Consider the following 23,270-nt stretch of genomic DNA (forward strand, 5'->3'; position numbering starts at 1 on the left):
AAAACATCTCTGTTGGGCTTTGTTGCTTTGTATTCCAGAGTTTTATCTCTTGAAAATTTATCTCCTTGAAAGTAATTCCACTGGGATTAACCCTTGGAACTTAGTGCAAAATTGGTAATGAAATTGAAAAAATGGGATTTTTTTTTTAGGGAAGAAGAAAAAAAGGTCCTTTGGGAGCAGAAGCCCTTCCCTGGTGAGGCAGAGCTGGGTAGGTGCTTAAAATGGTAGTTCTGAGTAGCCAGAGGCTGCAGCATTTGGGCACCCACCTGGTCCCCATTTCTTAACGTTGTTTAGCAAATCCCTTTATTATAGTTAAAACGAAACTCACGTGAATATGTGGTATGTGAGTTACAATCAATTTCGAATTAATATTTCTCACAAAAACCCCAGGAGCATATGCAAATCTCCCCCCTTCCCAAAATACCAAAGACTTCTTCAGTAACACTGCAAAAAGATAATTTTTGTATTTCAGTCCAAAATCTGTATACAGTCAGTTTGGTAGACTTGGTCCAGTCAGTTCAGAACCATCTAGTTAGTTCCAGATAAAAATAGTCACACTAGCTGTTTATAGACATCTTTTTAATGTTTTACTTTAAAACAAATAATCCCAGTAGAAGAGAGCAAAGGAAATTACACTTTAATGGTAGCTTGAAATGGATATGGTGTTCCTGATTTATTTGTTTTCAGGAAACAGACAATTGCATTGTCATACATGACTTAGAACTGCTCACTTAAATGCACATAATTATATTAGATTAAGTTTCTTTTACAAAAACACAACCATGTCATTTAAGGCGAAAAATATCAGCTTCTAGGGAGACAAGTTAATATTGATGATATTTCCTCAATCTGATTTAGTGAAATGATCCATTAATTTAGTTACCCAGGTTTCATCATCCTTATAGTTTTGCTTTGCAAATGGGCATGAGAATTGGTCACTTTGTGCCTGATTTCCTCCTCTCTAGTAGACTTATTTTACTTGCAAATTAAGAACTTCAGAATCACTGAATCAATGGGAGGTGAGAAAGGCACCTTAGAACAGATCAGGACTTAAAAACTCAATAAAGTTATTTTAAACAAAACTTGCAATCTACAAATATTTAGTTGAACAAAATGCAAACATTTAGATCAGACATAGCAAAATTTTTTTAGTTAATCTCATACAAGGGATATTTGCAATTAAGTAATAGCTTGATCAACCCTACATGTTGAAGGCAGACACACTTGTACTGAGAAAGCATATGGCTACTCAGTGCTCAGCTAAATTGTGCTTCAAGACATCATTAAAACTGACCAATGGAACTTTGCTTAGTGTAAATGGGAGACCCCTCTCATTTCCACAGAGAGTAACGCGACAGACAGAACCTTACAGTTTCCACACAACTATCTTTTAACATCCCCCAATTTTTGTGCTAGAGTAAGATAGACACAAAATGGTCATGGCTTCAATGTATAAAAGTTTTTCACAACATGGTTTATCACATTTTGCTATGATTAAGACCTCAGTGTTGTGTGTAGGTTTTCTTTCTGAATCTTCGGTCTTCAGCAATGCTGGGTGAGCTGTACTGTGTTTGAGGCTTAACGAAGCCTAAGGAGGGGTCCCCAATACATTCAGAATTCCTGCTGCCAGTGGGGTTCGACCCAGGACAGAGTATGTCCAAGAATCAGTGCTACCTGAAAGTTGCTGCCTCCCTCCTCTTCCTCTGTTAATACTGGGAGACAGCCTGCCCAGTCATGGCAGGTGTGTGGCTTTAGGTCAGTGGAGGGGTGTGTGTGTGTATGTGTGTGTATGCAATGTTCTTGGGAAGGGGGAATCTTGGGAGGGGGAATCATCACTTCAGGTTGAATGAAGATGAAAAATTGATTTTCATAATTTACTAACATTCTGTATTTTGAAAATGAAAACAATTGCTTAAAAGGATTGACAAAGTCTTAACTGAAGTGTAAAATTTAGCCTTTATCTTCTATGTGTTTCCAGCAGCCAAAAAGATTCTAAATGATTCCAACTGTCTCAGAATCCAAGTGGGATGAGAAGAGGAAGCTTTAAAAATTTCCATGTTTATCAAAAGGGACAAGGTTCTAAAAGGTTGAGAAGCACATTTTAGGTAAAGCGGAGAGCTGGTTGACTTGGGGATGGAGGCTGGTTAAGGCCTGGTGAAGTTCAGAAGCAACATTCTGGCAGGGAATGAATGAGTTAATGAAGAAAAGCAGGGGAGAGTCAATGATGGAGAAAACCTGTTGGGGAGGGCTGGGGAGGACTGGGGAGGATTGGTGGAGTTCAGGGCCTCCTTCTTCCTTTGAACATCCACTTGATAACCCTGATCATCTGCTTGGCTGCTGGAGAAGTACTTCTGGGGGCAGCATTAATGTCTGCCAAGGAAACAACTTCCTTTCTTGAATCCTCCTGTGGCTAGGGTTTAATTGAATTGATGCTATCTCTTATGTTCTTTTCTTTTGAATGTCATTATGTTGGCTGAAGTTCTGACGACCTAAGATAGCTAGACGGGTTTCTAACAAGCAGTCAGCATTGCTTGCTTTCTGATAAATACATTTGTCGTTTTGTTTCCCTTGGTCTTTTTGCTGCTGTGATATATTTAAGTTCTGATGTGCAGACCCTGCCAGTACTATCTAGCTTCTAATTGTAAATGTTTATATCAGGAAATTGAACCAGTAATTTCAGATTTGGGACAATATTCTTGGGAAGAATAGAAAATTTTCACTACAGTATAAAAAGTAAAGGAAGTTTCGTCTTAGACTTTCATATGCAAAATGTACACATAATAGCAAAAGACATTCAGGGCATATTAAAAAATAAATACCTTGCAAAAATTCTCTGCTTATATATAAGAATAAGGGAAGATTAGGTAGTTGAATTCCCTAGCAATACTCATTTTCTAAAAAGTCTAGTTCTTCTATTTTGGTTTGTTTCTCTCCCTCTCATGCCCTTTGAGGGGGAAGTCATTTTCTTTTACTTTGCCAACATCCTGGTGGTGTTTCTGGATTCTTTTCAAGCCTTTCCTATCTCAGTCCCACTCAAATGTCCTGTCCCCCAGGGTCCTACCTGTATGTCAGCAAAATGAGAATAGCTTCTCACACTTGCCCTTTACATGGGCAGTACTGGCAAGCCTGGGGTTGGCGCCACTGCAGAGAAACCAGTCCAATCACAATGGCTGTTCTACTGACCAGTATTTCATACGCTTGTGTAGAAGTTGACCACTTATAAAGTTGATTCTGCCATTAGGGAATACGTTTTCATAAAGTCAAATATGTCGGATAGTCTATTTGCCCCACTGGCCCTGAATTTCATTATTTGCACATTTTCTAATTGAAGAACATTCGTGTCATAAAGAACAACATGAAAATGATGTGCAAAATTGCTTGCCACAGCGCTAAATCACCAAAAGCACACAAATTGACATTCAAATTACATTAATAATAAAATGACTGAATAGGAACGGGTTGGCAAATATATCTTGAAATAAGCAGCCATTTCTATTGTTCCCCAATTCTGCTTTAGTTGATACCTTATTAGCAGCTGTTGATAGCCATTGTGTTTAAATATACATTATGGCCTAATCTTGAAAATGTAGTTTGTATTTAGTCACAAAGCAGAAATGCCTGAAATTTGAAGGTGTTTACTCCCATAATTTCAAAATACAGTGTCAAATCTTCTAAATGACCTAAACTTGACATATTCATACACCCTATAGCATTAGCTGTGTTTGGTTTCTCAGGCTTTTTAACTCAAGGTACATTACTAAATGAGTGGGTTAATGTTGATGCACCTTGGAATTTTAGCCATCCCTAAACATGCATTTTCATGCAATTAAAAGATAACGGGCTTATAAACTGCCTTTCATGTTCTTCCTGATTCTTGCAATTTCAACTTTTTAGAAGGGCTTTCGAAATAGTTCATGCAATGATATGTATGGCTAAAGGAACTGCTATGCCTGGAAAGAAAATGAAGAACTTATTTCAGTTTGACATGAGGCAAGCTGAGGGCATCTGTACTTTCTCCTGCCTTACAAATGCTCTGAGATGATCGTGACCTTCCAGTCCTTAGAGAGTCTGATGCGAAGGCAGCTTCCCTGGCAGGCTGCGGTGCGGCATCAAAAGTGTCTGTCTCTGTCTCTTCAGGACCCACCTCTTCATCAGTTATAAACAATTTGGATTCCCTCCATTTGGGGTAAAAATCTTGGCTGCCTCTGGAGCCACTTGACTCACTCCCTGAAAGTTGTATATTCAGTTCCTCGGTCGACCTGATCAGGTTTTGCACAGACAAAGATTTGCCCAAGTCCTTTGGCACCATGGGACAGACAGACAACAGAGTTTCTCCTCCCATGTCAAAGCTTTTCCTCATAGAACGGTCCTTGGCGAGATTTGACTGTGCAACCTGAACATTTTCCTTGGAGGCAACAAGGCAGGTGGTGACGTCAGAAATGCTTTCCTGTAAGCCTGCAGGGTTTGGGTGCAGAGTTTCTGGCCTGGGCAGATGCTTGATGGCTGGGAGAGGAGGTGGGATCTGTAAAGTTGTTGGGGCTGCTGGCTTGGGTGCCGTGTTTATTTGGTTTGCAACGGTATTGGTGGCTGCCACTGCTGAGCCATCGCTTTGACTCATTGGCACCTGTGTTGCTTGACTGTGCATAGTAGGGCTAAGCGCGTAGAAAGTCTGGGCACTGAACTCATTTGGCGTCAGAATGAACTGCAGGCCTCTTGAGATGTTGGCACTAGTTGATCTGGATAAGCAGCCACTATTTTGTGTAGAACCCGAAAGATCTTTGCTATCCACGGGGCTTTGATAGTCAGATGTCTGTTCACATTCAAAAGGTGGGATCTGGAATGAAGCCAAAGCGAGGGCTGAGGCAGAGCCTTTCCGAAGGACCTGTTGATAGATGTCTAGTAGGCAGTCCAGCTTGGACTCTATGGACTGTACCTAGAAGTGAGGAAAATGGTTACACATGAGTATAATCTGTTATTAGGAATGGACTTCATTTTTAAATTCTAAATGTGCCAACACATTTAAAGAAATATTGAACATAAAGTACGATGCAGTCTTGACCTTTAGTGAATGTAGCATTTAGCAATGATGGGGTCAGAGGAGGACTTAGGAAGATAGGGACACTTTGGCTTCTATATAGTCTTTATTAGCATCTCTCCCTCCGCCACTTCTTTAAATAGTGCCTCTCAAAAGTCATATAAGCACTATAAAAATACAACTTTAAGACCTTCCATTCCAGGCTGGGTGCAGTGGCTCACGCCTGTAATGCCAGCACTTTGGGAGACTGAGGCAGGAGAATCACTTGAGCCCAGGAGTTTGAGACCAGCCTGGGCAACATGGCGAGACCTCGTCTCTACCAAAAATAATACAAAAATCAGCCAGGTGTGGTGGTGCTTGCCCGTAGTCCCAGCTACTAGGAAGACTGAATTGGGAGGATTGACTGAGCCCAGGAGGTAGAGGCTGCAGTAAGCCATGATTGTGCCACTGCACTCCAGCCTGGGTGACAGAGAAGTCCCTGTCTGGAAAAAGAAAAAAAAAAGACTTCCCATTCACGCCAGATTGTCTTTCCTAAGTCTCCTCTATGAAGACATTCTGAAACTACAGAAGTCTAGTAAGGAACTTATTCTATAATGAAATCAAGACGTTAAGTATCACTCTAGGTGATTCTGAATTTAAAGGTATATATAAAAAAAGGTACAAAATGCTCCAGAATTAATACATGAAGTATTTTCGATTCAATTGGGGGAGCCATTTGATTTCTGGAAAATTGTCTTTTTATATGAAGATACAACAGACTTGAGGTTAACAAACATTCAATGTGTCATCAGAGTTATAATAAGGTTTTATTTATTTTATTTTATTTTTAGTAGAGATGGGGTTTCACCATGTTGGTCAGGTTGGTCTTGAACTCCTGACCTTGTGATCTGCCTGCCTCGGCCTCCAAAAGTGCTGGGATTACAGGCGTGAGCCACCACACCTGGCCTTGTTTTATTGTTAAAAGGAGTGACCTGATGAGTGCTGTGGCCCTTGCCTGTAACCCCAGCACTTTGGGAGGCCGAGGCAAGTGGATCACCTGAGGTCAGGAGTTTGAGACAAGCCTGGCCAACATGGTGAAATCTGTCTCTACTAAAAATACAAAAATTAGCCGGGTGTGGTGGCACATGCCTGTAATCCCATCTACTTGGGAGGCTGAGGCACAAGAATCACTTGAACCTGGGAGGCAAAGGTTGCAGTGAGCCGGGAACATGCCACTACACTCCAGCCTGGGCAATAGAGTGAGACTCTCTCAAAAAAAAAAAAAAAAAAAAAAAAGAGAAAAGTAGTGACCCAAAAAAAGAAACAATAAAAACAACCAAAACACAAATGAAGAATAGATCTTTGTTATTTTTAAACAATTTTCAACTATTGGAAATCTACAGTTGGTTCCAATTAACTATTAATTGATGAGATGAAATTTTCTATTCCTTAAATGGAAATCCAAAGTATTTCAGAGAGCACTATCTACACACAAAGAACATTTAATTTTATTCACTATTTTGTGATTTTATTTATTTTAAAATAATCACTGTAATACATACAATTGCCTATAATAAAATTTATTTATTTTTATTTTTTTTTGAGACGGAGTCTCGCTTTGTCGCCCAGGCTGGAATGCAGTGGCACCATCTCGGCTCACTGCAAGCTCCGCCTCTCGGGTTCACGCCATTCTCCTGCTTCAGCCTCCCAGTAGTTGGGAATACAGGCATGCACCACCACGCCCAGCTAATTTTTTGTATTTTTAGTAGAGATGGGGTTTCACTGTGTTAGCCAGGATGGTCTTGATCTCCTGACCTCGTGATCTGCCCGCCTCGGCCTCCCAAAGTGCTGGGATTACAGGCGTGAGCCACTGCGCCCGGCAATACATTTTGATTTAAAAAATTCTGGCTAAAAAGTTACCCAGCGTAGTTGAGTTGTACCTGTTTTTCAACCTTGACCACCCGACCGAGCATACTGAGATCATCTGTGGTCTCATGTTCTGCTGTTATTTTCTCTCGGCTCTTCTTATCTGATGTGATTTGCCCTTTTCCAAGAATTTGATCAACACTATCAGAGAAAGAGGAGATCTGATTATGAGGGCTGAAGGTGGAGATTGCCCTAGGCCAGAATGAAGAGTTTTGGAAAAAAAAATTAAAAACAGTTATCTTCAATTTATGTAAGATGAAATAAGAAAGAACTTCTTCCAGTTGATATGCTTGTTTTAACATGAGATTACACATGAGATTAATTTTCTCATTATTCTGGTCCAAGATAAAATCACTTACGGGTGATCTTCTGAAGTAAAAGTGTCCTAAACTACAAAGTAATATGTTTCTATCTCTGATCAGGCAGTTCCTGAATTTAACCATTTCAAAATATGACAAAAATCATAATTATAGTTATCTTACATTAATAGAACAGATTAGTCTCTGAGCATTTATTATACTTATGTGAAAGATAAGCAGATAAGAAAGCTATGGTCTTTTTCTTTTGGAATTCAAGTTGGAGAAAATACATGAGCTAGAAACCCAAGATTGGTTCTATAAATTCTGTAACAGTTCAACTTTATAAAACCTTGGGAGTCATAGACAGTTTTATTAAAGAACTTAGAAGGCCATGGCCATCTAGGCAGAGATTGTAATATGACCACAATCTCTGGTCATGTTACAGATGTTACAGAATGAATTAAAGCAGTTTCCAAGAAAACTTGATCAGCCTAAATGAGAATCACTTTCTTCTTTTTTTGTTTGTGTTTAGAATTGAATTATCAAGAGTATTGACAATTTTCCAGTTTACTTTGTCTGCAGAGAAACATAGGCAGTACTCACTTCCTGCCATGACATCTAATCTACTAAACTGCAAACTACAAAGTCTGGGTCATTATTTTATCAGTCTCTGGATGTCCACAGGTCCTGGCACACACGATGGGCTCAATAATTACCTGCTGAATGAATTAACAAATTGTTATTTCTATAGCAATTGATGAACAGGTATTTTACTAAGGGCCCATTCTATGCCTCACACTGGGCTAAGTGTGCTGTGGGGACATAAAAAAAGTTCAAGACTCAGTCCTTGCATTTTGGGCACTATACAATCACAAATGCTGGTGATTTGTGCTGATAATAAAGCAAGGCTCTTCAAAAACTGAACTTACTAAATATTTTGGCTTTGAGATAATCACAATCAACTATATGTGGTTGGAATTAATATATGGAATTCATTTCTTTTAATCACTCAATAAGATGCTACTAGAAGGATACTATATATCTAGAGCCATACAGGACATGAATGAAGGAAAGAGCTCAATCTTAGCCCACAGCAAGGTGAACACACTTGTGACCGGGAAACAACACAAGGGCCAAGTCTCAACTTTGGCCCAGCACACCAAGATTCTGAGTGCTCTTGTGCTCTGCAGTAGACTCTACTACTGTATAAAGGTCAGAGAAAGGCCTGTCTTCACAGGTTGGATGGTTGGATGAAACTTAATGAAGGACACATACTACGTTATTCCCAAAGGACGATTAGAATTTAGATAATAAATGGAATTTAGATAATTTAGGAGCAGCAGTAATAATTCAAACATCAGTAACAACCATTGATGTTTATTAGACACAGTGCCAGGTCTGTTACATGTTATGAATTACATGCATTAACTCATTCAATCCTCATGACAACCCTATGAGGCAAGAACTAACTTTCTTTCCATTTTTACAGATGAGGAAAATGAGACAGTTGGATGCTTTGAATGCCTGAGTTATATCTATGTTAAAAGCAAAATAAAATCAATGTTAAAAGCAAATTCCATTTGCCCACTAAAAATGAACTAAAAATATGGAGTTCAGAGGTTTACTCTACTAAAGAGAAGTTCTTCCTAGATAGTTTCTATGCCCATTCCTTTACAAGGAATGACATTTTCTTTGCTTACCGTGTTTGAAGGCTTTTGATTCTACACAACATGTCCAGATGACCAGCAGAATATTGTTCAATGACATCTTTTACATCATATGGACGTAATGTTTCCTTAAACTTCCGTTTTGCAACATGAAATTTCATAATTCTGTATGAGAACATATTACATATTAATCTTTATAACTATTAATATAAGTTACCAAAATAATTTACCAGTAAATATAAGAAGAAACTCCGGGGGGAAAAGTCATGCGTCAAATTATTTTTGGCTTCTGCAGATGTGTAATATAAAAGACTGAGATTACAGTGGACAATTTAAGAACATCTCATGTGAGACACACCTTAAGAATAGAAAAATGCACTAAAAAAGAGGCTGAACACTAAGTGTTTTTCCTTTTTAATGTCCATTGAAACCCTGAATGAAAGTTAAAGTCACAATGCAATTCTAACTTTTCCATGTGATCTCCAGAAGTCCAAGATATAATACCTAGTAATAACATCCCTTACAAAATATAAAGGCTGTTAAAATGGTCTTTTATGGAACTACATGCATTTTTGATATACAAATGTGTTTGCAAAACACTCTATTCTCTCTAGGGAAATGTACATTAATATGGAAATTTGCGTTTTTTTCCCTCATAAATTATTCCTGCAGAATACTGCTGGATTAACTAGCCAAGTTCTTTTTGTTTTCAACATAATACACTTTTTTTTTGTTTTTGTTTTCATTTTGAGATGAGGTCTCACTATGCTGCCCAGGCTCTAACTCTTGGGCTCAAGCAGTCCTCCTGCGTCAGCGTTCCCAAGTACTGGGGCTACAGGCATGAGCCACCAGTCCCCGCCATAACATATTTCTTAACTAAACTAGGGAGCCTAAGCTTTTCAGAACCAGAGACCTCTTATTACAATACCTCCCGCAACATGGGCCCCATCTTTTAAAACGATATTTCATCAACAAATTCCATGATGCCATCAATAGCTAATCTGCCTAAGATAACTAGTTCCTGCAATAACTTGATGCAATTTCTCATGAAAGCAGAAAAACATAACATTTGAATTAGTTTGTGTAGCCTTATTGCAGGTAAATTTAAACCTGTTGGTGTTTTTCAACTATTAAATGGCCTACAGACTTCCATTACCACATTTGTAGATCCCAGGCTGGGAATCAGTCACTGAGACAAAATTTGTTGTCACTTGGTGGAAAGTGGGAAGATTAGGAACAAACGCAAAGTTTAAAAAGAAAACGTCCATTGCCTATCTTAGGTGACAGCTGATTTCAGGAATCCAAATTGTTTTATAGGTTAAAAAGCCCAAACCCTACCTTGCAATTGTATTATTAACTTTCAATTAATTATATCCTAATTATTCCTGAATCACTTATCTGTAATATTCTTACTCCCTTTCTCTAACCACATATTTTTCACCAATCTCTTCTTTATTCAGTATAGGTTTTGTATTTTGCCCCCAAAAACATTTAAGCAAAATTATTCAGCAGAAAGTAAAGAATAATTTTAATTTAACTTCTTAGTATTGAGCTTTGGTTCCGAATTGGTTTACCAGCATTTAGGTTTCATACAGCCTTAGTGTCCTGTATCAAAAAAACTGAGAAAAATATGTTACATGCGAAATTTCTGGTCTTGAGCGATTATGTAAATATGTTTCCCTATACCAGACTGTCAATTAGGTAAAGGCAGACATGGATGGCTTTTTTTTTTTTTTTTTTTTGAGTTGGAGTCTCACCCTGTCATCCAGGCGGGAGTGCATGGCGTGATCTCGGCTCACTGCAATTTCCACCTCCCAGGTTCAAGCAATTCTCCTGCCTCAGCCTCCTGAGTAGCTGGGATTACAGGTACATGCCACCACACCTGGCTAATTTTTTGTATCTTTAGTGGAGACAGGGTTTCACCACATTGGCCTGGCTGGTCTCGAACTTATGACCTCATGATCTGCCGGCGTTGGCCTCCCAAAATGCTGGGATTACAGGCGTGAACCACTGCGCCTGGCCTAGATGTCTTTTATTCAATAGTTAGTGCTTAATAAAAGTTAGCTATTGTTGTTACCACTTCTACTATGCCTGTTACTATTCTTCCTGAACATTGTGTGCTTAGAGCTTAGCACAGTTTCTGACACAGTAAAAAATATTTGTTGAATAAGAGGAGGAAGGAAAGGAAGAGATAAAGAGAAGATTCTCTAACCTGAGTCATATTAGGAATAAAACCAGAAGAGCTAATCTAACAGCCTAGAAACCTTCTTTGCTATCTTCAAAGCAGCTAATGATGCCTGGGTGGGCAGGAAAAAAGGAAAACCATCTTCATACATCCCAAGGTGGTTTTATTGTTGTTGTGTGATTGTGTTTTCATAACATCTGTCTACCACTTGTTATGTGAAGTACTTTGTATGTCTTCAATAGCACTTGATAAGATATTCCCTTCTCCTATTTATATTTTGGGAAACTGAGGTTCAAAGAACTTAAGTGACTTGCCCCCCAAAACAAGCAACTGGTATGAGGCAAAACCAGGATTCCACCCAGCTCTGTCTGGTTCCCACTCCCACATTACCTCCTGGTTTTCCCATGGCATCAATTCTGGAGAACTGAGAAGTCTGAGTGGGATCTTTGGCAGTTTTTTTTTTCCTATGGTGGTAGAAGAGGGACAAGCTACAGCATATGTCAGTGTGTTCTCTCTGGCTGTAGCTCAGACATTTGTGGTTTGGGACGCATCTGCTCAGATGTGAACCCACATACTTCCAACTGCCTTTTTTGCCCTAATGGGGATCTGCCGTTGTTTCTTGGTGGGCTGTTATGTGCACTCTTTCAGATAATTCATCAAAAGTTGCTTGTTGCTTTTCTGTTTTCCTTTCAGAGATGTTTTAACAGAAAGTACATTTTGAAGGCATTTGATAGATAATATTGCACTCTAGCACTCACACAGTCATAGTTTATGCAGGTCTTAAATAATTTCATTTTTTACTTACATAATTTGCTATTTATGAGCTAGCTAGCTAAAGTTAAAATTAAAATCATGGCTTATAATTTTGATCAATACTAAAAATGAAACTGATTATCTTTTACGTTATTTCAATATACTCACATAATGATAAGTATGCAAAACAGAGTAGATTTTAAAACCCTTAATGGGTTTGTCATTTATTTTTATACATCATACCACTCCTCAGGTGGTATTACCTTTTTTTCAGTGCTTTGCCTACAGATTTTTCTACTTTATGTATGAGAATTAAATAGTGAAAATTGGATTAATAAATATCATTTCAATTATTTAGAAAAGAGGAGTATGTGCAGTGATGCCTTGAGCAAGCTTGCATTGACTCCCAAGCACTGACTACTTTTAAGAATTTTGGTGGTTATTAAACACCACATGTTCTCACTCATAGGTGGGAATTGAACAATGAGAACACTTGGACACAGGGCGGGGAACATCGCACCCCGGGGCCTGTGGTAGGGTGGCCGGGAGGGGGAGGGATAACATTAGGAGAAATACCTAATGTAAATGATGAGTTAATGGGTGCAGCAAACCAACATGGCACATGTATACCTATGTAACAAACCTGTATGTTGTGTACATGTACCCTAGAACTAGTATTTAAAAAAAAAGAATTTTGGTGGTTATTAAATACAGCTATTACTAAAAATTAGATTATATAGACTTACAATCAAGTACATTATATTAAAAACAAAGGTAATATGTACTCAAACCTCACCATTTCCTAATTATTTTACTGTATATTACTGTCTATGCTCTTGAGTTGTTCACCTCTATTGTGTCTGTAACATGGGAATTCTATCTAATAATGTAATATTGCTCGTCTTCTCAACTCCTGCTCAGTGATGTCACATTAGTAGCTTGAAAACAGTTACGACAGGAGTATTTACACTACAGAAACTGGAAAACAATACCTATCAGGGTTTCCTCCTCCAGAAGAGCTGGTTGTTCAGCATTTGCCAGTGTATTACTGAGGCTAAAAAAATCTTACTTATTAGAATTAAGTTTTTGAAGATGGAGATCAAATAGATCTTCTCAACTGGCTGTGTTGTGGGTTGAAAACAAAAACATTAAAGAGATTCGAAGTGAGATATGAAAGTTCTAAATCAGGTTCTATGGTTTATAAGTGTGGAGGGAATGTTTAAAAGCATAGACTTTCTTTTTTTCTTCTTCTATTTTTTTGAGACAAGGTCTTATTCTGTCATGCCGGGTGGAGTGCAGTGGCACAATCATGGCTCACTTCAGCCTTGACCTCCCAGATCTGCCAATCCTCCCATCTCAGCCTCCTGAGTAGCTGGGCCTACAAGGATATACCCCTACACCGGTTAATTTTTATATTTTTTTGTAGAGATGGGGGTCTCCCTATGTTGCCCAAGCTGGTCTCAAACTCCTAAGCTCAAGTGATCCGTCTGCCTTGGCCTCCCAAAGTGCTGGGATTACAAGCATGAGCCACTGCACCTGGCCTGTAGAAATTTTTGAAATCAATGATTTATATAAAGAATGATGACCCTGTCATTTTACTTTTGTTAAAAGAAGACCAGGCATGTCCTGATAGCTCTCAAAGCTGTCCCCTTATTTGTATCTCCGCTGCTATAGCCTTAGAAAGAACAAACCTTTCAAAATGCAAGTAAGGGCATATTACCTCCCTTCTAAAGTCCTTCATTAGTTTTTCATGGCCTATAGGATAAACATCAAACTCCCTAGAAGCACATTCTATATGGCTGTTTATAAACTGGCCTCTGTCTATCTCTCTTGCCTTATCACCTTCCACTTCCTCCTTGGAACTTTAGGTTCCAGCAACAATAAAGTATGTATAGGTCCACAAAAACACTAGCCAATCAATTATAAACTTCAATTACTTCCATTTGCTATTTATTTTTCCTGAAATCCTGCTGTGTTTTCAAGACTCTGCTTTAAAGTCACTTCTTTTGGCCAGGTGCAGTGGCTTACACGTGTAATCACAGCACTTTGGGAGGCTGAGGAGGGAGGATTGCTTGAGCCTAGGAGTTTGAGACCAGCCTGGGCAACATAGTGAGACCCCTGTCTCTACAAAAAATAAAAAATTAACCATGCATGGTGGCACATGCCTATGCTCCCAGCTACTTGGGAGGCTGAGGTGGGAGGATCACTTGAGTCCAGGAGGTCGAGGCTGCAGTGAGCCTCCACAGTCTTGCCACTGCACTCCAGCCTGGGTAACAGAGTGAGACCTTGTTTCAAAAAAAGCTCACTTCTTTCATGGAAATTTTTATGATTCCAACAAAACAGTTGATCTCTTCTCTATTAACCTCTAGCTTAGTATCTAACACACCACACTATAATTATTTGCTCATATACTAGCTTCCTCCACCAGACTGTGTAAGACCCTTGAATGCAGGGATTATGTCTTCTACTCTTGATATTCCAACACTTGGCCCCGAGTGTAGTGAACGTGGGAGGCTTATTTGTTTAGAAGCCCTACTGGAGACTTCGGGCAGCTCTAGAGGGAAGAGAGTAGTGAATGGTGAGAGCTCCCTGCTTCTCTCTCCAAATGCTCATCTCTAGTTATTCCTCTGCATGCTGCCCGCTCTCCAGCCCATCTGGATTTTTCTGTCACCAATGTGCCCATTCATCAGGATTCTATCTCTCTGCACTCTACCTAAAATGCTAATTGTTCCAGATTCAGCTCAAGCACCAAGTGCTCTAGGAAATCTTTCCTAACCACCCCCCACTGGGGTAGATGGTCCTTCTCTGTGCTTTCAAATGCACTGTGATGTAGCTAAATCTGTGGCAGTGTGTCTCACCCACTGGAATTTATTCATGCCAGGAACTGTGCTTTTTACTTTAGCATCTGCATAATCCCTGGCAAGTATTAGGGGGTTTATTAAATGCTAGTTGAAGAAATAAATGACGATTTGCTATTCCATAGTTCAAAGATGTTTGTGTTTCTGTTACAAGGCGGACTCTTGTATGGATCTTCTAAAAAAGAAAGCCTTAGAATAGATTTAAGTTCTTCAGGTACATTTCAGAAAGAGCATAAGCCTCTGAGTTTCCTCCATGAATAAAAAAACTTTCTAAAGTAAAAGAAATGTTCATTCATTCAATAGTTAGGACGATGTGTGGTTCAGAAAAGTCATTTAAATAGAACTGCTACTGAAAATCATGAAAACATAATATTCTTTTCCCTTAGATTGCTAATGTAATTAGGATCACACAAAGAAACTGCATTGCAAGCAACAAGATATCATTATGAGGAAATAAGAAGAAAGGCGAGAACAGTGGAAGTCAAGGAATACATAATACTGCAACGTGATAAGCAGCAAATGTAAAGAAAGACCTAATAGCAAAACAAAACTGTCCAGGGAAAAGAGAGGGAAGAGCTTGTTGGGATGGAATCATATTGGTTGAATGAAATTTATAGTATTAAAAGACCATCAAGAAAACAATAGAAAACATGTGGCTGGAGTCTAAAAAGAATACAATCTCAGTTTTTCATTCCTAGGAGATTGCTATCAGTGCTTCCAAAAATCATGTGTGCCCGGCTTGCTCTAAGCAGGACCAGGTGTGAGGGATGCTCTCTGGGGCTCCTAACTGTTTTAGCCATCATACTGTGTGAATGAAGATGCCTGGTCAGCGGGGTCACGTAACTTGACATGTTTACATTATTCAATTATCTCAGCCTCCCTCTTTCTACCCAATCCCCTCTCACTTCTTCCAGGACAGTACATGATTTTCATGATCAAAATAGAAGGTAGAGAGGGGAAAATTTGTGTCTAAGCTAAGTTTGAGAGAAAGCATCTCTGAGTATTTAGTATTGTCCTCCTTGACCCCTGCAGCATTTTCTTATTTCTCTGGTCATCATTGGAATGCCTGGAACTGCCTCTGTCTTTATGATGCAATGAACGTAACCTGGGCACCCACTATCCATCTGCTGGACACAGAGCTGGATGGCGGGGACACAAAGTTGAGCAAGACATAGATCTTGCTCTCTTCAACTTAATGTTGAGTGGGTCTTCAGGAGTTGTGCCTGGCTGGATGGCTGGTGCTGTGCTAAGCACTTTACCTGCATTCTGTCAACTTAAAACTCTAAGAATTTTCCACTTTTGACATCTGGGTCAAGTAAAGATCAGGAGGTTGAGTTACCTGTTCAAGGTCACAGAACTAGTAAGAACAAGGTTACTGCAGATGCCGAGGTCCACATTTTTACCATTCCACTCATGGTGCTGCATCACAGAGTGAATCCCAGGCAGGCAATCTCGTAAACATTAAGGAGAATGTTTAGGCTGTCTATGGGTCTGACCTCCTACTGTGCCTTGTATGCTCTGACAGTCTCACGCAAATGAATCCAAAGCCACGTTAGTCATTTATTCATCTCTGTCCTTGTCTTTCCCGAGGGGATCCCATGCTTGGAATACATCTGCCTTTCAACCCAGCCATCTGCATTCTCTCATAGGGTCCCTTCTGGGAATCAGTCCATGGCTAAAATGGGTTACCCACCTCTAATAATTGTAATGTTTTACCTTTTATCACAAATTTTAAGGGCTGTCTGCTTACTTTACCTCATTTTGTAGGATATATACATCAGTCTCATTGGAGTCTGTTAGTTTTGCTTTACAAGGCATATTTTCCAGCAATATATATATATATAATATATTCCCAAGGCATATCATGAGCAAAAAGCTACCCAATTAGCCTTTGAGAAGAGGAGAGAGTAAGCCATTATCTAGTTATTTACAGGGAGCAAGGAAGCTCAGAGTTCAATAATTCTAGACACCAGGAAAATGTGGGTGCTGAACACTGAGGAAAATGTCTCAAAGTAGCTATCGAACTATGAATTCCAAAGGTCTTTCAATTCTTCAATTTTTTTTCCATAAGACTTGCATTTCATATACTAAGGGCTTTAACTACAGGATGATGGGGTGGTGGGGAGACCAGGGGAGTAGGGGAGTCCTTGTTGGCAGGTAGAATAGTGAAATCTGGTTTCATGCTTAGTTCTCACATAGGCTAGCCCAAATATTCGGTGTCTTAATCTCTAAACACAGCTGGGAGCAAGTCCAGAGCAACTCAGAGTCTAGACAAGGGCCCGAAAGCTTCTGCTATAAAGGGTCAGGTGTAGATATTTTATGCTTTGTGGGTTGTATGGTCTCCGCTGAAACTACTCAAGTCAGCCACTGTAGCATGCGAGCAGCCATAGGACAATAAATAAATGAATGAGTGTAACTACATTTCAATAAAACTTTATTTATAAAAACAAGCCCCTTGGGTTAGATTTTGATCCCCTGGCTATAGTTTGCTGACCCCTGGTTTAGATAAGAAGAGCCAAGAGAAAATGCCCTGAAGCCAGGAATAAATGAAAGTCCATGAACTGGCCTGGAGAAGCAGCAGAAGACCTTGGTGGCTTCTTACATGCTTACAAGAAAAGTTTGGTATGACTTGTGTATTTCCTACTAGAAAGAATGTCTGGGCAAATCATTCTAGAGTTAAATTAGGAACTTTAAGATATATTTAATGATTAAAATGATAATCATATTAGACAGCACTTTATAGTATAATTCTATGATAAGGGTACTATTGCCATCTCCATTTTGCAGATAAAGAAACTGAGGCACAGAGGGGTTAAGTAACTTCCCTGATGTTAAACATCCAGTAATTGTGGAATTAGCATGTGAACCAGTTTGGCTCCAGCTTTGAGCTCTTAATCATAAGGTTCCTCTATTATCTTAACATTAAGATCTTAATACTGTAACACGAAATAACAACAATGAAAAGACACTTTGATGCCGTATGGTTCTTTTTACTCACATGTGCCTGGCACATAGTAAGTGTTCAATAAACTTTTGCTAAGTGAATGTCCTGTTTTTACTATGTCTCACCTTCCTTGAGAGAGGTCTGAAGTTTCATGCAAGAAGTAGTTAAGAAGTTCCACTAATTTTTCAAAGGATTACCTTAGAAGGGAAAGGGAGTGCTGAAGTGACTGATTCATCCATTCTTTTTTTTTTTTTTTTTTTTTTTTTTTTGAGACGGAGTCTCACGCTGTTGCCCAGGCTGGAGTGCAGTGGCGCGATCTCGGCTCCGCCTCCCGGGTTCACGCCATTCTCCTGCCTCAGCCTCCTGAGTAGCTGGGACTACAGGCGCCCGCCACCGCGCCCGGCTAATTTTTTGTATTTTTAGTAGAGACGGGGTTTCACTGTGGTCTCGATCTCCTGACCTTGTGATCCGCCCGCCTCGGCCTCCCAAAGTGCTGGGATTACAGGCTTGAGCCACCGCGCCCGGCCGATTCATCCATTCTTTCACTGAATATTCATTAAGCACCTATGACCAGCCTTTTGGAGGACCAGCAAAAGGCTGAGGAATAAGTCACATACTCACCTGCTTCTTTTCTTCATGAGGGTAAACTGCATCACTGGGACTAATACAGCAGCAAAGAGCAAAAGACCCCTAAGGTTTGTCTCCCTTGATGCTGTTGGTTATGAACAGACTAGGAGCCCAATAAACCTATCGCACAAAACTGACATGTCCCAGCAGTACCACTAGAGGGTGTAAAAGATTCATCACAACCCTAAACTGGTACATCCTCTTGAAACTGAACTCTGCTCATACAATTTTCTGAGCATGAAGAAATAACTAAAGCAAAGTGAAACTCTGGGTAGACGACATCTATATATACACACGAACACATGTGCACTTATAAGGAAATGTAGGTGCATTTGTTGTGCTGCCATGAGTTCTAAAATCTTACAAAAGTCTTATTCCAATCCTCTAAATTTGGGTAAAAATATTGCATATGAATATGCAGCGATAAGAACGATGAGAAAACAGAAGCAGCAGTGACTGCTGCCACCACCAAACAGATGGACGGACCCAGCCAGCAGCCAAACCATGTGCAGGGCGGAGAGGGCTCAGCCAACTGTGAACTGAAGAGGCAGTTTGATTGACTGTCAAGACAGCAGTACTTCCCAAGCTTGGCTGCTCTTTGGAATCACCTAGGGAGCTTTAAAAAATGCTTGGGTCCTGCCTCCAGAAATTCTGTCTTAATTGTTCCAGGGCGTGGTCCAAAGATTTTACAAAACTTTTCAGGTAATGCTAATGTGCGGCCAAGGTTGAAAGCCACTGGAGTAGAGACAGGATTGGGGTGGCGGTGGCGTGTGGTGGTGGAGTGTGTTGGGGGTGGAACAATCCCTGCTGTCATGCAAAGAAGTGATCATGATTCATGCCGGCTTGCAAAATCTTCTAAGTCGCACATGTCAGACCCATAGGCATGGCGTCAGGGTGCCTTGGTGTCAGATCTCTAATCAGAACCCAAATGCCTCTCCTTCCTTGAGTGAGGTCTGAAGTTTCATGAAAGAAGTAGTTAAGAAGTTCCATTAATTTTTCAAAGGATAACCTTGGAAGGGAAAGGAAGTGCTAAAGTGACTGATTCATTCATTCTTTCAATGAATATTCATTGAGTATCTATGACGTTGTGCTGAGTATTGTGTTAGGCTCCAAACTTTTAACTGCTGGGAGCTGGCAGAGTTAAAGAAGCCTCCTACGTGATGACAATGATCATTTGGTCCCCAGTCTCTTCCTCTTTACAATCATGGTGCAAGACAATGGTTGCTGCAACTGTGAGCTCTGATAGGATTTGAGAGTCTCATTTGTCCAGAGCTTGGAGCTCTCTAGATAAGCTTCATGTGACTGCCTCCCCCAGTGAGGCCTGATGAGTGGGACTCGAGAATTTGTCCATTCATTCATTCATCAAACATATATTGAGTGCCTACTATATGCCAGCTTCTGTGCTAGATGCCAGGGATACAGCGATGAAGAAACAAATCCTATTGCTGGGGCACTTGCAGTCTAGTAAGGCACACAGACAAGTAGGCAGACAGTTAAAATTCACTTTGTGATGTGCAAGGTGCTGGGAAGCCCAGGGTGATATGGGAATGCAGAAGAGGGGTGTTTAACCCAGACTGGTAGAGGTGATCAGAAATGATTTCTGGAGGAGATGACAGTCCTTTACCTACTTCGCACCCTCATCTCTGGGGATATTATTAAGTTTCTGAAGGTTGCTGAATGGCCCCCGTGTGATTGCAGATCTTATGTTTATGGGGTGGATGTGGGTTTCTCTCCTTTAATCCCTCACTTTATAGTGGTTATTTGGGTTAACTTACACTACTGACATGCATTTCACATCCCTCTGTTATGGTTTGAATGTCCCCTCCAAAATTCATGTTGAAATTTTATGCTCAAAGTGGCAGTATTGAGGGGTGGAACTTACAAGAGGTGATTGGATCGTGAGGGCTCTGTCTGTATGAATGAATTATGGATTAATGGATTAATGAGCTATCATGAGAGGGGAACTGGTGGCTTTATAAGAAGTGGAAGAGAGACCTAAGCTAGCACATAGCATGCTCAGTCCCCTTGCTATGTGATGCCCTGTGCTGACTCAGGATGCCACAGAGAGTCCCCACAAACAAGAAGGCCCTCACCAGGTGCACCTCCCGCCTTAAGATCTCCCAACCTCCATAACTGTAAGAAATAAATTCATTTTCCTTATACTACTCAGTTTCAGATACTGTTATAAACATCAGAAAACAGACTGAAATACTCCCTCTTCCAGTTTGGAAAATTCTATCTTCTGATTTCTGACCCTCCATGAGAAATACAGCATCTATCTGTCTTAAAAGCACGGACCCCAGGGCTCATCCTTCAGGTGACCCAGAGCCTTTTGATCACAGAATTTCCCCTGAGGCAGTCCTCACTCGAAATTGATCATGGAACAAATCCAGCAGACAACTAGGGCTGCAGGGCTTGATAATTTGGGTCACTATTGAAAGCATATGTGTTAGTTATTTAGAATAGTTTTTAATGCTGTTTTCCTATTAATACGTAAACATAATTCAACAATATAGATTTGTATTTGTGTTTACAGTATTTAAACTCTGACAGTTTCATAACCTGCAAAGCAAGTTATAAAATTATATACCTAGGATTCCTCCACTCTTCTTTCATCTTAGATTGGGTTACTAGACAAGACCAAGGAACCCCAGGAGTCCCTGGATGCACTGATTTGTCTCATTTTCTTGGTTTTAACTCTTAATAGAGAAATGTAAATTAGTTCCACGTGTGTACAGTCTGTCTGATGTTCTCACTGTAGGGGCAAGCAGATATTCCATCTGGCTCACTTAGGACATTCAGACATTCTCTGGCCACACTGTTTCCACCACTGAAAGTAGACTTGTTCTCCTAATGCTTGCCATTATTGTCCTTTATATGCAGGATCTAGTAGGCTCTCCTGCAGAGCTTTTTTTTTAAAAAATGTTTGTAGAGATGGGTCTCGCTATGTTTCCCAGGCTGGTTTCAAACTCCTGGGCTCAAGCCATCCTCCCAGCTCAGCCTCCCAAAGTATTGAAATTTTATAGGCCTGAGCCACTGCACCTGACCCCTCCTGCAGATTTTGTTGGATTTTCTTTTAAGAGTGTAAGAGTAGTAAAACCCAAGCAAGAACTTCCAGATCCGAGGAAGTCCTTCCTGCCAGGAATTTGTAAGCATTGATATGGCGACTAAATTTAGGGATTTTGTTTTCTTAGGAGTGTAAAATCTTGCATACATTTTAAAGTGTGAAATGAATAAGTAAATAAATAAATTGACTATACATGTTGACTACTTTGAAATATTTTTAGCATGGAATAGGAGATTCTATATTTTTAGCAAATAATAGAAAACTCAGTTTAAATTATAGTCAAATAAAAGGTTGAATATCTCACAAAGTAAGTGCATCTTCAGTGAAAACACTACTTTAACAGAGCCTCAGAGCAAATGTAGCCACAAGTAATTACCTTCAAAACAAAAACAAGCAAAAAGAACATTCCAGGGAGTATATTAGCTGATTTTAAAGATATGTGCTCAATGATCCATAAAATGTGCTTTTAGCAGCATCCTTTACTGTAACACGTCATAGATTGACTGTCAAGAATGTCTTAATAGTGACTTGCAAACAAAGACTCATCACCTCTGCTAAAATAGCAGCGATGCCATCAGCAAAATTAAGAACTGGTGATGATTAAACAGCCTGTAGATTTAACAAAACCCACAATGGCAAACATGTGCCTCCTCTTTACTTACGGAGTATTCTTGCCTGAAATATGAAGTGAGATGTAAGAAGGATTCACAGCTGAGACTGCATTTGAGGGGTGGTGAAGATAATGGTCCCACACGTGCCTTTCAGAACAGGAAGAACACAGGGGCAAGAAAACTGAAAAACTTTATCGCCCAACCCAGGGTAACAGCGAGGCCTGATTTGCATACCCACTTCAGGAACTCTGAAATGTCATTAGTGGTTCTTCAGTTCGCTGATCAGATCTGAGCTATTTTAGAAGAGTTGATGAGCCTTTGCTAGTTACAAAGAAATTCTTGACACTTCATCTATGTTCATATTAGAGTGAAAGATTCTGGTAATTTAAGAAAGTGTTCTATTTACCATCTGGCTTCAAACCCTTTTCCTTCTACTGAATTTTTCTCCGAAGTCACGGATGACCTCCTTGTTGTCACTTTCAAAGGACCTTCTCATTTTTTATCTTCTTTGACCTCTTAGCGGCATTTAACAGCGTTAACATCTGCCTCCTGCTTGAAACACTTTCCTCCTCTGGCTCCTCTTCTGTCACACTCTCCTGGTTTTCCATCTGTCTGGCTGCTTTGAATCTGTCTCCTTCAGAGCATTCTTACTTTTGCAGCTCCTGTTTGTGAACCTTAGACTTCTGTGTTGACCATCTTCTCTTTTTACTCCCTGGGGTGAGACTTCTGCAAACCATTTATCTCTGTGCTGACAGCTACCAAATTTGTCCATATTCCAGATTGCTCTCCTGGATGTCAGATCCAGAGATCCACCTACCTGTTGGGCCCTGCTGTGACTGCTTGAACTCAACACTCGCAATAATGCACCATCTCCCCTCAAGCCAGCCTGTCTCACCATCCTTCAGATGTGCCATCCTTGATTCCTCCTGTTCTTTCCCTCCATCCTCTCCAATCAGTAAATATTCAAATCCTGTCTGAAATCCATCCTTCACTCTTCTCCATCGTGACTGCCCAGCTCAGGCCCCAGCAGATCCAGGTATTGTAATAATAGTTCTCTCTTTCCAATACATTCCTTACATTGCAATCAGAGTCATCTTTCCAAGTTTTCAAATGAAACACTGTATTAGTCTGTTCTTGCACTGCTATAAAGAAATACCTGAGACTGAAAAATTTATAAATAAAAGAGGTTTCTTTGGCTCATGGTTCTGCAGGCTCTGCAGGAAGCATGACTGGGGAGGCCTCAGGAAACCTACAACCATGGCGGAAGGCAAAAGGGAAGCAGGCTTCTTATGTGGCCGGAGCAGCAGGAAGAGAGAGAG

The 23,270-nt window shown here is 40.1% G+C and overlaps 1 protein-coding gene across 4 annotated transcripts in view; it reads right to left on the reverse strand.

The window, feature by feature from the left end:
• Positions 1 to 562: 562 nt before the first annotated feature.
• Positions 563 to 23,270, reverse strand: part of KCNQ5 (potassium voltage-gated channel subfamily Q member 5) — a 567,770-nt gene continuing 545,062 nt past the window's right edge. For 3 of the 4 annotated variants that reach the window (XM_077998865.1, XM_028846834.2, XM_077998864.1), the window contains 3 exons: positions 8,940 to 9,071; positions 6,955 to 7,081; positions 563 to 4,933 (listed from right to left, as the gene is read on the reverse strand). In XM_077998865.1, the coding sequence (XP_077854991.1) occupies positions 3,971 to 4,933; positions 6,955 to 7,081; positions 8,940 to 9,071 (1,222 nt within the window). In that variant the 3' untranslated portion in view covers positions 563 to 3,970. 4 annotated transcript variants of the gene reach the window in all.

The sequence above is a fragment of the Macaca mulatta genome, chromosome 4 (assembly GCF_049350105.2).
Source record: "Macaca mulatta isolate MMU2019108-1 chromosome 4, T2T-MMU8v2.0, whole genome shotgun sequence".
In the NCBI taxonomy this organism is placed as follows: Eukaryota; Metazoa; Chordata; class Mammalia; order Primates; family Cercopithecidae; genus Macaca; species Macaca mulatta.